The 18,022-nt window shown below is 45.8% G+C and overlaps 1 protein-coding gene across 1 annotated transcript in view; it reads right to left on the reverse strand.

Moving 5' to 3' along the window:
• LOC106750310 overlaps positions 1-18,022 on the reverse strand; it is a 36,802-nt gene that overhangs the window by 4,248 nt on the left and 14,532 nt on the right. The window contains exon 2 of the mRNA XM_014630571.1: positions 3-916. Within this exon, the coding sequence (XP_014486057.1) occupies positions 3-916 (914 nt within the window). The remainder of the gene's footprint in view (positions 1-2; positions 917-18,022) is intronic.

Consider the following 18,022-nt stretch of genomic DNA (forward strand, 5'->3'; position numbering starts at 1 on the left):
GCGGCTCTTCTCCATGACGTAGAAGGCCTTCGGCTTGCCGTTTCCGGGGAAGTTCTTGCGGATGCTGCCGGACTTGGTGGCGATCGGCGCGTAATACGACGTGGCGGCCTTCTTCCGATGCTTCTTCACCTTCAGGGCGAAGGTGTTCGTCGGCGAGCTCACGTGCGGCTGATCGCCCAGCCGGATCCTGTGCACGCTCGAATCGCCGAGCCTGTACGTCTTGTCGGCCAGGTCGTTCCTCTCGACGAGCGCGTCCTCGTTACCGTCGGAATAGCGGAGCCTCTTGTCGTTGTTCCTCACGTGCTTCGCCACCGACGGCGACGTCTTCTGCCGCGGCCTGCTGTCGGCGTGGTGATCGTGAGTCTTGCCGGTGACCGGCGGCTGTTGTTGCCGTTTCTTCATGTCCTCGAACTTCCTCCTGGCCTGATCGATCCTCATCTGATTCTGCAGCCGCTTCTTCTCCGTTATCTTCTTCACCACCGGCAGGTTCCAATGGTAGATCTTAGCCGGTTTACCGTTCCCGTGGAAGCCTAAAAACTCGCGCAACGTCAGACCGCCGGCGGTCCTCGTTATCTCGTCGTCTCTGACGGACGCTTTGTGCGGCTTCGTGATGGTGTAGTAAGGCGGGCTAGCCGGCAGTTTCACGATGTAAACGTGACTGTCCCGGTGACGGTCGTGCCGACGGCTGTAGGGCTGATGGATGCGCGTCTGCGAGCTGAACCCAGGTGGCTCCGGACCGGCCAGCCGCTTCTTGTGATGCCCGTCCGGTATTTCGAGAGGTGACAGCCCGAGCCGGTTCAACACCGCCGCGTTGCTCGTGCGGACCGTCTCGAAGTCGGGGGATATCGCCTCGGAGGTGGCCGCCGCGGTGAAGCCGCCCGAAACGACCAACATTAAGCCACCCAGTAGACATAATCTAAAACAAAAATCATCGCTGGCTTTAACACCTTTGGAAGCACATTTTCCCTCCCGCTTGTTTTTCCTCAACATTGGTACACGGGGGTTCCCGGGGCCGCTGATCGCGAGGTAAAATTGGAAATATTCCTTAAATCTAAGATGGTCATGTTGGACCACCATCTTCGATTCCGAAAATCCCCCAATTCTGACATCAGACTCACAATCGGCGACCTCGAAAAACCCTATAGGTAAATTTTCACACCTAAATTTTGGAAAAGTCGCCAGAAAATATATTTTCTCTGAAAAAAAAACAGATATTTTCCTTAATGCCGTTATTTATAACACTTTTGCAGTTAACAAAATGTGTATTTCGACGATGTTTTTACATTCACCTATTCTTAACCCTTAAATGCATAGTGTTGTAAATTTGCAACATATTTATTTTTCCTCTTTGTCGAGAACAAAGGCACACCTAAACGTGGAATACCAAATTCTTCCTTAGAACGAAATATACAATCCAAAGAGGCACAAAGGCAATGCTCAACATATGCCTCAGGTTTTTTATCAATATTTTTCTCATTTTCTCGGACTACCTATGAATCTAAAAAAAAATAATAATTCAGTAATAAAAAAAATTTCATGCATTTAAGGGTTAAAATGATAGAAAAATAAAAGGAGAAAAGAAAACAGTCCAAATATAGCAATGAAAAATTGTTCGGCAAAAATCTGAAAGAAGAAAGGTGGGAAGCATGCTTCCCGCTGGGCTTCCAAGAGTTAAGCGAGACGTTCATTCTTGCGGTTTCGAGCGGCAATATTTTCACTGTCACCTCGAGTGGAAAATAACGCAACCTTTCATTCCTTTTTCAGCGAGATTCCATTCCGAGAAATTGAATGAGGAGGCCCTCGTACGACGATTTCGATCATCGCAACATTGATACATCGTTAAGCGTATCGTCTGGCATACACGCTGATGAATACGTTGATAATTGGGTGATCTTTCAAGTGGAAGGTAGCCGAAGACGCGCGTTACGAGAACGCGCGCGGCTGATTAGGAAGACGCGCGCGCGCGTGTTAGATTCCGACCGACGCGCGCTCGTAAACGCTCGGCGCGAGCGTCCCGCTCGAGATCCAGATGAAGAAGAGGCTGAGTTACGCCGACTTAAAGAACGATTCATCACACCGGCAGCCGCGACGCGGAACCGACGCGGAGGAAGAAGCCGTCCAGCCGTGACCCCGAAGAGAAGAGCGCCGGCCCCGATGTGAGGAATTTGAAGAAAGGAACGCCCGCCGGCTCTTCTCAGCCACCTGGCCACTCGTAAACCTGAGAACGCGCGCCGAAAAAGTCCACCCGGGACACGAGAATTTCGCGGTGAGAGTGTGGAAATAACGACGACGATATCTCCCGTACGTAATCAGTGTCTGCCGGTATCTACGTGAAATTATCGAAATAATCGTCGGATGAATAAATCAATCATCTTTATCTTTATTTAAATGGAAGAAATACAAAATATATTTATCTGTGTCTTAGATTGAAAAAAACATGTTATCTCATGTGAAAATTATCCGAAATAATGTTACGATCTAGACTAGGAGTTGGAGATTAAATTTCAGCGAATCAACAAACTTCGGTTTTGGAAGGGAAATACTAATAAATACATTTTTATGTATACAATTACGATACATATGAAAATCTAGTAATAAAATAAGCCGTTTATTTTGAAAGTGACCTGAATCTATTTATATTTAAATTGAGACATTTAAGAGTTTGCGTTTCAATAAAATTAAATATATACGTATAGGATACCAATGTGTCACACTGCTTAAATATATCTAAGATAGTTAAATTTACAATTCCTGTTAAAATAATAGCAATTATTAAGTGTATAATATGTGTTTTCTTACCACAAATGGAGTTAAGCCACTTTCAAAATTAGCAACTAGATTTGTTATAAAATTTGAAAGAGAAGAGAATATCGTAAAATTTATCGGAGAAAAGTTTAATTTGGTTAATTTGAACAATTAAACGGAAGTTTTAGTTCTGACATTTTAATTTCAGTACTCTTGATTGTGAAATGCTATTAAAATTCAGAATATATTTTGAGTGAATTCGATGAAGAACCTATGATATGCCTGCGGATATATAAACTAATTAAATACTTGAAACAAATAACATTTATACTTGAACGCAGTGCATATTTTCTGTGTGTAACTGTGCGGACGACGAGGGCAAGGACGACGACAATGAAGCGGCTCTTCGCGAACGAGGCGGCTGGAAATTTTACGAGCCAAGGAAGTCAAAGTAAAAACGCCCGGACGATGGATGGGCGCCGCAAGTTCGCTGCCGCGCGCGAATCTGAGGCGCGTATCGCGCACGTTGGTGGCGGGGATCGCGCGATAAATCAACCCTCTCGACTTAATTACTCTCCGCGCTCCACGAGGAGCGGTCCTCGTTCGTTATTCCTCGCGTCTCTCCTCCTCGCGTTCTCGCAATGATAAAGTCAACGACGTTCTCAATGACAGCTCTCACGTTAGATGTAAAGCTCCGCGATATGAAACGTCATTTTGAAGCACGAAGCAAATAGAGGAAAAAAATCAAGCGTCAAGCATCAAGCGTCTTTCTGCGCTCTGTCGATGACGAAACGCTCGCGTTGTCGAGGCGATGAGAGCGGACGATTTCGCGGTTGTCCGCGCGCCTGGAAAAATTAATTTGCGCGCGATAAAGACGCACGAGACGCGTGGCGATGCTTAGATGACTTCGGATTCATCTAGTTTCAGATGAGATGAAAATCCGAAAAATTCATCTTAGATGAGATGATGATCATTTTGCTTTCGATTGATGTAGATGGAGGATAATATAAGCAGCGGTACTTATCTAGATAATTTCTTACATGATATTGTTTTCATGGGAGAGTTTATAAAAATGTGCAAGAAAAATTACGCAGATCATAAAATTGCACAAAGGTTGAGTAATTCGTCAACGTAATCGCTTTAAATTTAAGGATCTAAGAAAAAGGACCGATAATCATTGATTGCTAACTTTGATACGAGCTTAAAGTAGATTGATCAATTGAAGCAAATGGTCTATTCTTTTTAGTTGCACCAGTTCAGCAGTGCAGCTAAAAAGCACAGACCAAAGGAGAAAAAATCGCAACTTGTTGATTCGTTGAAATCTAATCTCCGATTCCGAATTTGATACGGACTTAACGCATAGGCCCGAATTATTTCCTTCATTTTCAAAATATGGGTCCGTAACATTATTTCAGATAATTTTTAGATAAGATAACACGTTCTTCTATCTAAGATTAAGACCAATATATTTCGTACTTCTTCCATCTAGGTAAAGATCAAGGTGATCGATTTATTCATCTGGATGATTATTCAGATAATTGTATCTAGATACCCTTCCGAACAGTGATGCGGAATCGCGCACGCGACATTGCGGCCCCGCGTATCGGAGGAATAATGAAATTATTCGCATGTCCGGTGAGCGAATGTTCATCGGTCTTGGAAGTTGGAACGTCCGTCACGCAATAGCCGTAAATTAATACGCCAGCCGAGCGTCTCCCTCGGTTGTGAAATTATTCCTCCATCCAGCAAGGTACTTGACGTGGTCATTCACAACTAGAGACGCGACGCGCGGCCAGGCCGGGGAGAAGCTGGTGGAACGGACAGACGAACGGACGAACGAGACGAGGAGAAGGCCGAGGAGGAAGATTGAGCGCGCAACGCGATGCTCGAACGACACTTTTTTCTAATTCGATATAATCAGGGATAATTTGCGAGCGAGGAGGGGGGAAATAGAGGGGGCGGGAGGGGGGTTCTCGCACACTTTACACGCGTACAACAATGTTTCACGAAGCGCGTCAGAAAAAATCTGCCCCGGGAGGAGGAGAAGAAGGAGAAGAGGGAGGGGACGCGCTCGTAAAATGTTTTCTGGCTTCACCGCGCGACTTTCCGAAGGAATTCGCCGACGACAAGCTGCGAGTAAAAGGAAAAATGAGATGTCGGCCGTGTTACGCGGTTACCTGCCGTCGCCACTCCACGTGCCGGCCTCGTAAACGACGCACAGACGGTGGAAAAAGATCGGTCGACACTACTCGAAATTCGAGTCGAACGGATTACCACGTATTCCGGTCCCTACAAACTTCTCTTAATGGGAAGAACTTCAATTCCCTGAAAGCCTATAAAAACCATCTAGGCCAGTTTGCTCAAAAAGACGCCAAGTTATGAGAGAATGGAATCATGAGCCTTCCTCGAAGATAGCGAAAAACAGCGGGACAAAATGGCACATACGTGCGTTGAATAACTGTGCGTACAAGTACCTAAACCTTGTCTTCGAATTTCGCTCAAAAAAACCTCACGAATTTCCATTCGACGATCCTATTTACCCAGTTCATTTCCGTCGGCCGAAACGAGCGGACTCGAGAGGGTTTTGTGTTTTCTGAAATTGATCTAACTGGACTTTCAATCAATTCGACTCGTTCGTAGTTTGTGCTCGGAACATTTGCATAAACCCCGGATTCGGATCCCTCTTAACTGATCTTCGTTCTGCTATGGAAAACAGGCTGTCCTTCGTAGCGTGACGGGCGGCGCGCTATTTCACGTGTAATCGCATTGTTTCGCAGAAACCACGGCGCGGTTCGCCGGTTCGGGGAGGTCATTGCCGCCTTCGCGACCTATAAATTCGCTGACCGGGATGCGGTGGCGTGAATAAGTGCTTCAAGGCCGTGATTTGCAAATTTATTCATTCGCGATCTTCAATTAAGACGGCAGAAAAGCCGAGTGCGAAACTTGCCTTTCGCGAGCTTCGAGACGGACAGGCGCCATTGTACTGCCTTTAATCGACTAATCGGCTCTCTTGACGACGCTAATATAACAGTGTAATCGTGCGGTTCTCCGTCATCGCAGGATAAATACCACAACCGGCCACAACAGCGCGGAGAACGAGGAGTAAGACGAAGGATGAAGGATAGAAATTGGAATTATGGGATATCGCTTTCTTCTTCTATTTTTTACCCGCGCGGTCGTCCTGTGTTCGGACACGCTGCAAAAACATTTATAGGCTCGTGAGAAACAATAGCAACGTGCGTCGCTGTGTGCGTGTCTGTGTAGAAAAGCTGCGTGCGTGCGAGCGCACAGCTTAGGCTGAGAAGAACGCGGAAGAGAGAGAGCGAGCGAGCGAGCGAGCGAGCGAGAGAGAGAGAGAGAGAGTTCGGATTAGCTTGAGGAGAGAAGAGAACTGCTCTGAAAGAAGCGTAAAGACGAAGAAGAAGAAGAAGACGAATAAGATAGCCAACGGAGGCGTGCGAGCACGTGCATGCGCGTCCACAGGTATGCATGAGAAAAGCTCAGCTCGGGTAGCCGAGGTATCGGTGGAGAAGACGGAAAGACGGGAACGCCTGGCTGGGAATGAAAGATGAAAAGGAATAGCAATGTTGGCGTCTCGCCGCGATCGGAGATTAATCTTCATGATCGTCCGATCGGGCGAGGAGCGGCGTCGGCGGCGTCGGCGGCGGCTGTGACGATAGCAGAGGAGGCGACCGGAAACCGACCGTTTTACCTACCTCTCGATTTAACTCGTTCTAATGATTACAGATATCGAACGGTTTAACTTCCTCCTTCTCTCTCTCTCTCTCTCTCACCCGTTCTCTCCTTACCTCTGTTATTGCCTGCTCCTTAACTCGCGTTGACCTTCGTCAAGTCTCGCGTGTTTCGTGGACGTGAATACGCACGTGTAAAGTGCGTTAACCCGTTTGAGTCGGACCGACGGGCGGCAGAGTTCGGCTACGTTTGTTCGCGCGACTTGGAGTCCCAACTTGGAGTTTACCCAAGCTGGAACGTGAGACGATAAACGACCCGTCTCTCTCGTTCTTTTTCCTCTTTCTCTCTCTCGAGAAAGACGAGCCGACAAGAGATGCAGGCTCCGAGTATGGAAAGGTGTGAAAAGTGCTTTTCAAAAGGACGTCGTTCGTCGGGGAACAATTGTGTGTGTGTGTGTGTGTGCTCGCAAACCCGCTGTGTTTCGCGAACACTTGCCTCGTGTAATAAGCAGTTATGCCTCTGGACAGATTGTGCATTCCGGGGTGGTCGGGTTCACGCGAACACCACACGTGCTGTGCACACAAGCGCGATGCAATGTACACGCGATGTCAACCGTACTCGATTCTTCTTTACGTTATCAGGTTTTGTATGCAGGCCTCTTTAATCAATAACTCAAAAATTTGCGTGTCATTTGCAAAATGATAAAGAACTTATTCTGTTCAGAGTGGCCTAATCTGCAAATATATAACAATTGTTGCACCCAACGACAGGCATCAGTATATCGAACTTTGACCTTTGAACCTCGAACTCGCCGTTAGATACAATAGTTGTCACGTACTTGTGGATCGGACTATTCGGAACGAAAAAGTTGTTCACCATTTTGCAAATAACACGCAAATTGTCGAGTTATTAATTAAAGAATTTCACCGGTTCTACTTGCACACCACGGGAACTGAGGATTAGCTTGGGATACCCTGTATAAATATTAAAAGAAAAGTTGGGAAAGTGACTTTTAAAGAACGGTGTCGTTAATAATGTTGCCCGTCTCTTAATATCGTCATAATGAGAAGATTGCGTGCCGCCGCTTTATCCGAGAATAATCGTGCCCACACAGTTCGATGGAAGGCACGATTACTAATACGGAGTGCTTGCAAGTCGTCGGATGAAGGCAATCGCTAAATTGATATAAAGCGATTCTTATCTCGTCGTCGTGCACGCGCTAAATCCTCGTACATCGCACGTTGATACATCGGATATGCAGTGGAACGAATGCGCGTGCGGAAAAAAATACGTCACGAGCGACGGGTTACGTTCGCATCTTCGAGATCAATCCGGTTCGTCGACGCGACGAACGAAGCACGTTTTTATCGATTCGCCTTGTACCGAGACTCTATATGCACACGAAACACGAATGCGTGCTGCTACATTCGCATACTGAAAGGATTTGGTAATATACAACAAAATTTAGCAACTGTTAACAAAATAATTCGATGAGATACTGCGAGCCAGACGTTCGGCGAAACAGTTACGAGATAATTTGATTTGATGAAGTAAATATACAGTTTTAAGGAACGAGATTCAGTCGCTTGAACTGTACATTTAGATTACTAAACTAAATTTTGGTAATTAATACGAAATCTTGATAACGGAAAATGAGATATATTTGGTGACTATTAATAAACATATAGTTTGTAAGGAAAATTGTTTTAGGTAATTGTTACCATTTTACCGAAAAAATTTTATTCTTCTACGTAAATTATCTTAAGATAACTTGATATTCCTACTTCATTTTGACGTACTTTTTTCACTTCATATGTGAAGAAATCCTCCGTAGTTTCGGCCTCGTAGTGGTTTCACTACAGTGATCGGACAGAATCCGACAAGTTTTGCAAGCTCTCGTCATGTCTTTATATCTCGTGTTTATAATATGCCTTTGTATGGAGAAAGAGAAAGAAAATAAAGAGTGAATGAGTAAAAAAAGAGAGAAAGAAGATAAGTGAGAGAGAGAGAGAGAGAGAGGGAAAGAGAGAGAGAGAGAGAGTGGGAGAGTGGAGTATAAATATTTATTGATAATTATTAAATATTTCGTAAAATGGAAGTAAATGATTTTGTAATACTTACCAAATATCTAATAATAATCATCACCAAACATTTAATAACAGATATTAAATATACGGTAGTAATTACTATTTTATTCAGTCGATTCAACTCTGAATAAAAGTCGTTCATACATGCAGGCCAACTAAATACTTGGTAATTAATATCAAATTTCACAACATTCAGCAAATATTCCGTCGAAATCTCTAACTAAATGCATTTAGTAAATATTACCAGTCTTTTTTCCAGTTTATACTTGCCCTCTCGCTCGTTTATCCGCGCCAAATCCCACTTGGGATACTCAGCGCGCGCTAAGGGTAACTTTCACCAAACTGACGTGAAACTAATCGATGAACAACAATAAGAATCACCAACAATTTCCAGCTCTATAACTTGTTGTTCAACAGCAAACGGGAAGTTGATAACTTCTATCTAAATTATACAAAATACAGCAGATAATATGTTGATCGGCAGAAATTTTAAATCGTCGATTGGATTAATAAGTGGTTCGGTGGAAGTTACATGAAATTGTTAGATTAAATGGAGTTTGGTAAAAGTAGATACGTATGCCCTTTCGATTCTAACTTCCGATTTTCTTACACCGGCATTGCGCAGTACAAATTGAGAGTCGGAAGGGCGTATTTAGCGTGTTCGATTCGTGTCTAAAATACGACTCCCGGCGAGAAAAAAACGGGCGGACGTGACCGTCCCATAAATCTCAATGCACCGAATCCACCGTCTGCTTAGACCTGCATCACCTTGAACCACATCTATAATTCATACTTATATACAGTAAGTCCTTCCTTTTTCGGCCAACGGGAATAGATCCCGCTGTTCGCTGTGCGCGCGCGGAATCGACAAAACTCGTTCTCGCAAACGTGAAATAAAAGAAAGCGAACCGGAGAGACTATCGTTACGGAGTTTATCGCCCGAGGCAGCTTTCAAGATTGTACACCTCGCGTTTGTTTATTTTCAATCAATAATTCGCGTCCCCTCCCCCCTCTCCCTCTCTCTCTCTCTTTCTATTCCTCTTTCTCCTGCAACTCGCTGCCTGAGGAGCTTATTAATATTATTTCGCCTTCTGCCTTTAAGCTCAAAATATATCTATCGGATAGCCAAAAGCTATAAATATTATATAATCGAAGAAAACAATATTCTTAGCATATGTATTACGTCTTCAGGTTACGTTTAATATCATTACAATATCATTATGATATGCATATGATTACAAATGAAAATTAAGCATTATTAGCTTACATTTAACATCTTATGTATTCGCAAGTTATATCTTATATTTTTACACACCGTAATATTTGTTATCTGGACACTGTTATTTACACACTAATAATTTCATATCATAATTGACTTTATCCCGATCTCGTTAGTTCATGCGCTAAATCTCTAGCACACTTGTAGGATTGTAGATATTTGCATTTGCAAACATTTAGAACTTGATCATTTATTACGTTTTTGCAGTTAACAAAATGCGTATTTTGACGATCATTTTCACATTCATCTATCCCTAAGATATACTAGAAAAAAAGAACCGTCCAAATACAGCAATGAAAATTCCATCACAACAATTCTATCGACAAAAATCCGAGAGAAGAAAGGTGGGAGGTATACTTCCCACCGTGTTTCTAAGGGTTAATTATGTACTCATCGCTTAAGGGGTTCACCTCGGAGCGAAATCTATTCTACTCTACTCTCTCCTTTTTCTACCTCGCAAGCAGAAACCCATCGTCGCGGTGACTCGCATGGCGGGTTAACACGCGTCATCCGCAGGCAAGTCTGATAACTCGGCGATGCACGAGTAACATTAATCGCGCGACATTTCCGGTATAGGAAATTGAAATGTAAAGTACCGATCGGAAGGCGTTGCTGGTGCATTGCTGACTCCTCAGTGCAGCTCTTTCGGTGCGGGCACCCTCTCTCTCTCTCTCTCTCTCTTAAATGTGTATATATGTGCCGTTACTCTCAACGATTTGACTTAATCGCGACTTCGCACGGGAGGTTTCCCGATCTCGTCGGAGCCCGAGCTGTCCGCCTATTATCGCCGCTTATTGCGCCTCCACGTAAGAACAACCCCCCCTGAATCAACATATACCGTAATAATATTTTCCGAAAGCGCACGCGAGGCCAATTACCGCGTCGATTACCGGCGAGTCGGCGAGCGCGTTGTAAATTATTCTCCGATGTTTCCAGCGTGTCTCGTCGGCTACAGCGACTTCCTTCTCTCTCTCTTTCTCTCTCTCTCTCTCTCTTTCTCTCTCTCTCGTAAATAGTTGCGGGATTTCATCGCTCACGAACGGTCATTTCCGCAAACACGACGCTCACGCGAATCTCTCCGCATGGATCGTCGTCGTTCGTACAGCACGAGTAAATGCGAGAAGGATAATTGTAAGCCTCAAACAATTGACAACCAATCTCGAAGAGTGTACGTGCACGACCGATCTTCTAAACAGGACTGATGTTTTACGCGTCCTCCAAATTTCTTCCTAGTGAAAGCTCTCGAGACGAACGAAAACTCTCACTGCCATTCAGAATCACAAGAGTGTTTCATTGAGCTTTATGAGAGAGAGTGGAATTTTAATCTATATAAATAAATGTCGCAATCGGTTAAAGCGAGCTTGTTCCCACGGAATATATCGGATTCACTTCTCAATGTCGAAAGGAAATATTCATTCGAGTATTCTTCGAGAAATCAACGCTCGACTGAAATTGATTCGTTACTTGACGCTCGCAACTGGCGTTAACTCTTATTAACCTGTTTGATTCCTTCCTGATTGGAAGATATCCATTCGACGATTCAAAGCGGAAGATTCAGTCTATGTGTGTGAAAGGTCGGTTTAAACAGAGTGATATTAAATATTATTACGCCCTTATAGGGATAGATTATTCATTTATTCATTCCCTCTCTCTCTCTCTCGCAAGTCCATCTTAAAGAAAGGGACTCCCAGCGCGAAAGAAACGCGCGCAAATCGCCGCGGATGATCCGCGGGAATTTGCGCGTTCGAACCGACGGGATCCTCGCGACAATGGGCGAAAGAAACCGTTCGTCATTACCGGGGAAGGTTGAATCAATTGTGATCGGTGCGATCCGGCAATTTTGTTGCGCCACCGTTTGATGAATAAACCTCTCGTACGGAAGAAAACGAAAAGACTGGGAGAGAAGAGAAGATAAACGAAGAGAGACGAAACAGGACGCGACGAGAAGAGATGAAGGAGAGAAGGACGAGGAAGGGGAGAAGAAGGGGCTCCGTCGAATAAAACGGCGAATTCGCGGCGGCGGTAACTTGCAGCGGCCGTGCAACGGCATCATCGATTCCGCGCGTCGTGCCGGCCGCTTTATACAGCGCCGGCGTTCCCTTACGGCCCATTAAATCGACAGGCCATTGCCAAGGAACGACATCGGCAGCCGGACAGATGGATGGTCAGGGGAAGAAGAGGGAAAAAAAGGAAGAGAGAGGCTGGAAACGAGAGGAGAGAAACGCGGAAAAACGGAGGCCGCATGCTCACAGGCGGGCAGGCGTGTCCTCCTTCGATTCTCCTGGGCTTTGAATGGAAGAAAAGAGAGAGAGAGAGAGAGAGAGAGAGCGGAAGTGAAACAAACATGTTTCTTTTTGCAGGTCGCGAGGAATCGCGAGGGTAACGAAAGCGTGAGGAGAGGATAACCAGCCAGGATCCGGCGAACGTATTAATTCCGGTCTATAATGAGAATTTAAGCTCTAAGTTTTGAGAAATTGACCAATCACATCGAATTATAGAAGAATAATTAATGGTGATTGGTCAATTTTTTAAGGCTTAGAGCTTAAATTCTCATTGTAGATCCTGCTTTAGTCCCGATCTTCAATAAATGCTTTAAGCTCCAAGCCTTAAGAAATTGATCAGTCACAGTCGAATTATAGAAGAAAAACCGATTGGTCAGTTTCTTAAATCCTGCGCCTTAAATTCTCATTGTAGACTCCGCTTGTGTCCCGGTCTAAATAGATGCTTTGAGCTTTAAGCCTTAAGAAATTGATCAATCACAGTCGAATTATAGAAAAAAAAAACCGATTACGATTGGTCGATTTCTCAAATCTTACACCTTAAATTCTTAGACCGAGACTTAGGTGACCAAGACTTAGTGCAAACCGGCTATTCTCGTTGGGAGACGCCACGTAATAATAATTCCCACTTCTCTCTCTCTCTCTCTCTCCCCCCCTCTCTCTGATGATCGGAAACTCGCACTTAATCGTCGTGATCAACACGTGCCTCGCGCACGCGCCTTATCAGTGGCGCGCGGTTAATCGAGCCATTAAGCCGTATACCAGCGTTATACGTGCTGCTAATTACTCCGGGCAAACCCGATTTCTCGGCTACCGATCCGGCAATTTGCGCTTCGCGGATTGAGTTACGAGGATCGCACGTATCACGGGTGACGGGCGAGTAAGTAACGCGAGCGAGAATGCACATTGTCGTCGTCTGACCGGATCAATTAACACTTATAGGCTGTCCGGCCAGTTGGAAGCACAAAGCGAGGTCTACAATGAGATTTTAAGCTCTAAACCTTAAGAAATTGATCGGTCACAGTCGAATATGGGGAAAATAATCGACTGTGATTGGTCACTTTCTTAAGGCTTAGCGCTTAGTGTAGACCGGGTAAAGCCCATAAGGCCGAACCGAGGTCGCAATGCGCGCGCAACCATATATATTCAGTCAGAATGCAAAACAAACCATACGTCCAATGAACGGATGGATAGTATCTACTTCTATTCTTCTCCGTACGTATTTCGTATCTCATATGTTATCTAATATAAATATTCTTGAGGAAGTGATATAATAACAATCCGCAATTATGCATGAATCGCTTTCCGAAGTGTTACGAAAAATATAAGTAAGACTGATCATTTCATAATAATGTTATATTTAATGTTAATTTCTTTATATTGGCACATATTGTGTGATATTTTATTCTTTTTATTCAATATTCTTTATAAATAATTCATAAAATTATTCTTATTTCAGTTATTATAACCAACATCCGTGTTATCAAGATACACGGTCGTGTATCGAGCGCACGCGTGACTGTGTGTATTTACGCGACGACATCAGTTCAATGTAGACAAAACTTCTCGATCGATTATAACGGTTAATCTGATGAAATTTAGGATATGTTTAATCGATTCCTCGGATTTAGATTACTTAATAAAACTGTTCTCACGTTTGCTCCATGTTATTTAGAAGCTAAAGTTATTTTAGTTCAAGGTCTGAAATCGTTTATTTTCTTATTAAACGGAGCTTTCCCACAAGTAAACAAATAAATACATATATACCCAAATTATGGAATTATTTCGTAAGTATAATCTTCTCATATCAAGTCTCTTTACCGTATCGTTGAAATGTCGACTGGGAGATTCTCGGGGAGTTCATTGATTTACTTCGAACGTAAGATACGCTTCAGTGACCTGCGATTCGCGAAGTTAACGCGTAGACAATGCAGAAGGGACTCGAGTATGTGAGACAAAGATAAGAAGAGCTACACGAAGAGAGAGAAAAAGAGAGAGAGAAGGTAGAGAAAAGGAAGAGACACCCCTTTCGTATTTGCATCTTCCGTAAATTCACCGGCCATAACGTACACCTCGCCGTTAGCCACCTGTGTCGCATATTCTTTTCGAAAGCGTTGCGCGTATCCTACGCGTATCCTGTGTACGTGGCTACGGCGCATGCTGCTGCAAGAAAGGAATCTCAACGACATCAATTACCGCAAGTTGACACTTGTAGCAGGGAGGGACTCTCTCCTTCGAGCCGGCGAGTTCTCCGACGATCACGAAGGCGCGTATTCGCTTACATTGTTGGTGCTGAATTATAAACCGTCCGTGATGGAAAAGCAATTACTTCGCCGGCGGGATCAATTGCCCCGGCTAAACGGAAAGCCCTCTGAATGAGATTCAGACGATATCGAACAACGAATCGTACATATACCGGAGCCTTACGAGAATTCCGATTAGAGTTGGGCGATACAGTATCGATACATAGTTGAATAGCCCCCCCCCCCAGAAAAGTAAGGGGAGAAAAAAGAAAGAGAGAAGACCTACGGTTACGTGGCACGTAACTGAACAACGAGCGAGCCCGGCCTCTTCCGAGCATTGTTTCGGTCACGTAGCCCTTCCGCTGTCTGCGCTGTAGGACGCGGAGAGAGCCGAGTATCCCGGCTACGTAATTTCGCGCATTGATCCTCCGCTCGTCGCGTCGCGCAGCCCCTAATGTCCGACGAAACCTGTTACTCACCCTGAGGCAGGCTCATACGGAATTTTCCCTCGATGCTCTTCCTCCGGCAAGTTCTCTCCGCCGGCAGGCAGGCGCGCTAATTGGCGCAGTTACGCGTTCTCGCGGATGCGCGTCCCGCTAATTAACTAATTGGATTATTACACGCGGGGCGTAAACGTCGCCTCAATAGAGTTGGGCGATACAATATCGATACGCGGGGAGATAAGGATTCCTCCCGGAAAAATCGGGCTTACCCCCGCAATTTCTGAAACCCTGTTCCTCCGGAGGGAAATCCTATCTCCCCCCTATGCGTCGATACCGGTATCGATGCGGTATCGATACAGTATCGATACTCTGCACCGCCCAACTCTAGTCTCGTCCACCTATTGCCGATCACGATCGCGACAAAAGCTCGTCTCCGCAGGTCGCAATCGCCGGACGGAAGTTCGCCTCTCGTTCGCCGACCGCAAACTCAGGTCGCCGATCTTGAACCGTCTATGGAAACGTCTTTGCGACGACGAGACGAGTCTAAGCGACCGTCCTTTAAACATGTTTCCCGGCTGGTCCGCCGTGAACGATGGAAGCCCACCTTATTTGCCGATCGCGAGAGACGGAAGCTGGTCTCGTCCGGCGATCGTGACAGAAGCTCGCCTTATTCGCCGATCGCGAATAGACGCTCGTCCTCCTTCCGCCAATCGCCGAGCCGAGCGTTCTCACGCAGGAAAGAATCGCCGGTCAGCAGAGACCGGGAGAGCAGACCCGGGGTCGTACTCGCGTACAACAAACCCGTCTGCAGCGGCCGCGCAGCCCGGAGACTGGAATCCTGGATAAGCCGTGTAATTGGCTCCGGCCACGTACCGGGCCCCGAAGCCGGGCTTCTCAGGCGTGAGCAAGGCGGCGTTGCCAACCCAGCCCGAGGTAGAGCGTGGCCGAAATCCGGCTGAGGAGCCTTAATGAAACGACTCTCCGGGCGGAATCCGGCGCTGGAAGCGCGCGGCCGCGCGGAGAGGGGCGGTGAAGAACGTCGCGAGACGCGTCTCGCGAGGAACAGCCGGTCGGATCAACACGCGAGGCGTCTCGATGGATGTGTAATGCAACAAATGCGCGTCGTGTTTGTTGCTCTTTGCGATTCCGGGTTGGCAACACTGGAGTAACGGCCGGCTCAGAGGTTCTCCGAATCACCTCGTAATCACCTTCATTCGGATATACCGTTGAGTTCTCGCGTCTCTTCTCTCATCTCGAGTCCTCTTCTTCTCGTTTGCCTACTCGCTCGCTCCGGCTTCAAGAGCCGCCGGTTATCTCCAGCACGTAGACGCGTGTCACGGTTATCGTGACAAAAAGGTTCTTCCTCGCACATACACACGCTTTAACGCTCGATTCACCGGCGTAGGAGGAGAGGAGGAGATGTGGAATTCCGCGGCGCTGAATTATATCGGCGACACCGTTAGTGACAAGCCGAACTTGCGAAAGTGCGAACCAGGCTAATGACGGATTCGCGCCGGTTGGATTCCTGCGCGCGAGCGAGACTCCAGGTTTTTCATTTAATTCACAGCCCGTCCGAGAATATCCCCCGGCGCAGTTTCAGAAGCTGCTCGATGAAATGGAGGTGCGTGCTATTCCTGAAATTGGAGCGAAATCTTACACGGAATAAATCGAACTCCGCTCGAAACGATAGTGAAAACGTATTTTAAAGTCTTTTTAAATCTGTCGATTTTTATGACGATTTTTCAGGTATAATTTTACAAATGCCTGAAAATTAATGGAAAACGATCTATTGTTTATAATCACGGTTCCAACGATAACTGAACATTTGTAGATTAATAATATTTTTATTTTCATTTTTTTAACTTCAGATCACCAATTTTTTTGTTTCAGTCCCCTATTTCACTATGGTAGCCCTTCCCCCTCCCGCCCCCTTAATTTTACATGAAATTTTATGAAATATCTCACAAATGTGCTCGATCAATCACAGATGTCATTTTACGAATATAACCTTTTAATTCAATGTATTTCGCAAGAATTTTGGACATGCGTTTTCTTGGTTCTAACATCATGAGACAAAGCGATCCTATGAATAACATTCACGATTTTCACGCTGAAATAACATCATAGGTCTCTCGGGTCTGCGTCGCAAGGAAAATCATGATTTCTTGAATTTGTTAAATTATTCGCGTTTATAAAATTTATCGCCAATTTTTATTCATCGTACTTGTTTCGGCTTCCGAATTAGCACCGCGTCAGAATCTAACGCTTCACTCATTGTCTTTGCAGACTGACGGGCTACCGTCAAGGAACCAGCTATTACCTCATTAGATCAGACTGATAACGGCGCATGGATTCAACTTCTTTCTGGACCGATAATGTTATAGTAACCGGGGTATACAGCGTCTTCCACAAAACACGAAAGAAACGGTGAGCGAAAGAACCACGCGTATAGGCCTGACGTGTTAATGCCCGAGTTAAAAACCGAAGAATCTTCGGTGAGAGTTCTTCGAGTTCCGCCTCTCTGACTGAACATTATCACGTGTCCGTATCGGTGCCCCCGCGTACGCATCCTCGCCCGAAGAATGCCCGTGACAAGGCAGCCGCGGGATGCCCAGGCGGCGTGTAGCGAGGAACGTGACGAGCGTGGCGAGCTGTTTTAACGGAGCCCTTCCTCCTCCGATCATACGAGGAAACGTGAGTGTATATGTGGAAGATCTCGGGGATCTCGTTCTCACGCACGCGCTATTTTCCATTCTTGCCCGCACTTCCGCCTGCTGCTGTTCGCACGTAGGCGCGCCTCCCTCTTATCGCCGAATGGGAAACTACCGAGCGAGGGGAGGAAATGACGAAAGGGCCCGAACCGTTCGCGCGAAGTGAAATGCGATATTTCCGCGGGGAGGCTCGATAAGAGACGAGAAAATCGCATTTTCCCCTCACCGACGCACCACCGAGACATCGATTATATCGCGTGGAAACATTTTCGCATCGGACCGCCGCGGGATCGCGCTAATCGCACCGGTAACGAGAAGCGGAAACAATGGGAGAAGAAACGGGCGATAAAATGAGACTAATCCTCTTTCTTTCTCTCCCTCTCTCTCTCTTTCTCTCTCTGTGTCTCCATTGAGAAAGCCGGTCCACACAGAGACGAGAATACAAAAATGGTGGTCCTGCGAACGCGAAGCACGTCCGAAGCAGGTCCGCTGGATATTTTCCTTTTTTATTATCCTCCTCCCCCCCCCCCCCCCCCCCCCCC

Source organism: Dinoponera quadriceps, unplaced genomic scaffold (assembly GCF_001313825.1).
Source record: "Dinoponera quadriceps isolate SergipeBrazil2010 unplaced genomic scaffold, ASM131382v1 scaffold227, whole genome shotgun sequence".
In the NCBI taxonomy this organism is placed as follows: Eukaryota; Metazoa; Arthropoda; class Insecta; order Hymenoptera; family Formicidae; genus Dinoponera; species Dinoponera quadriceps.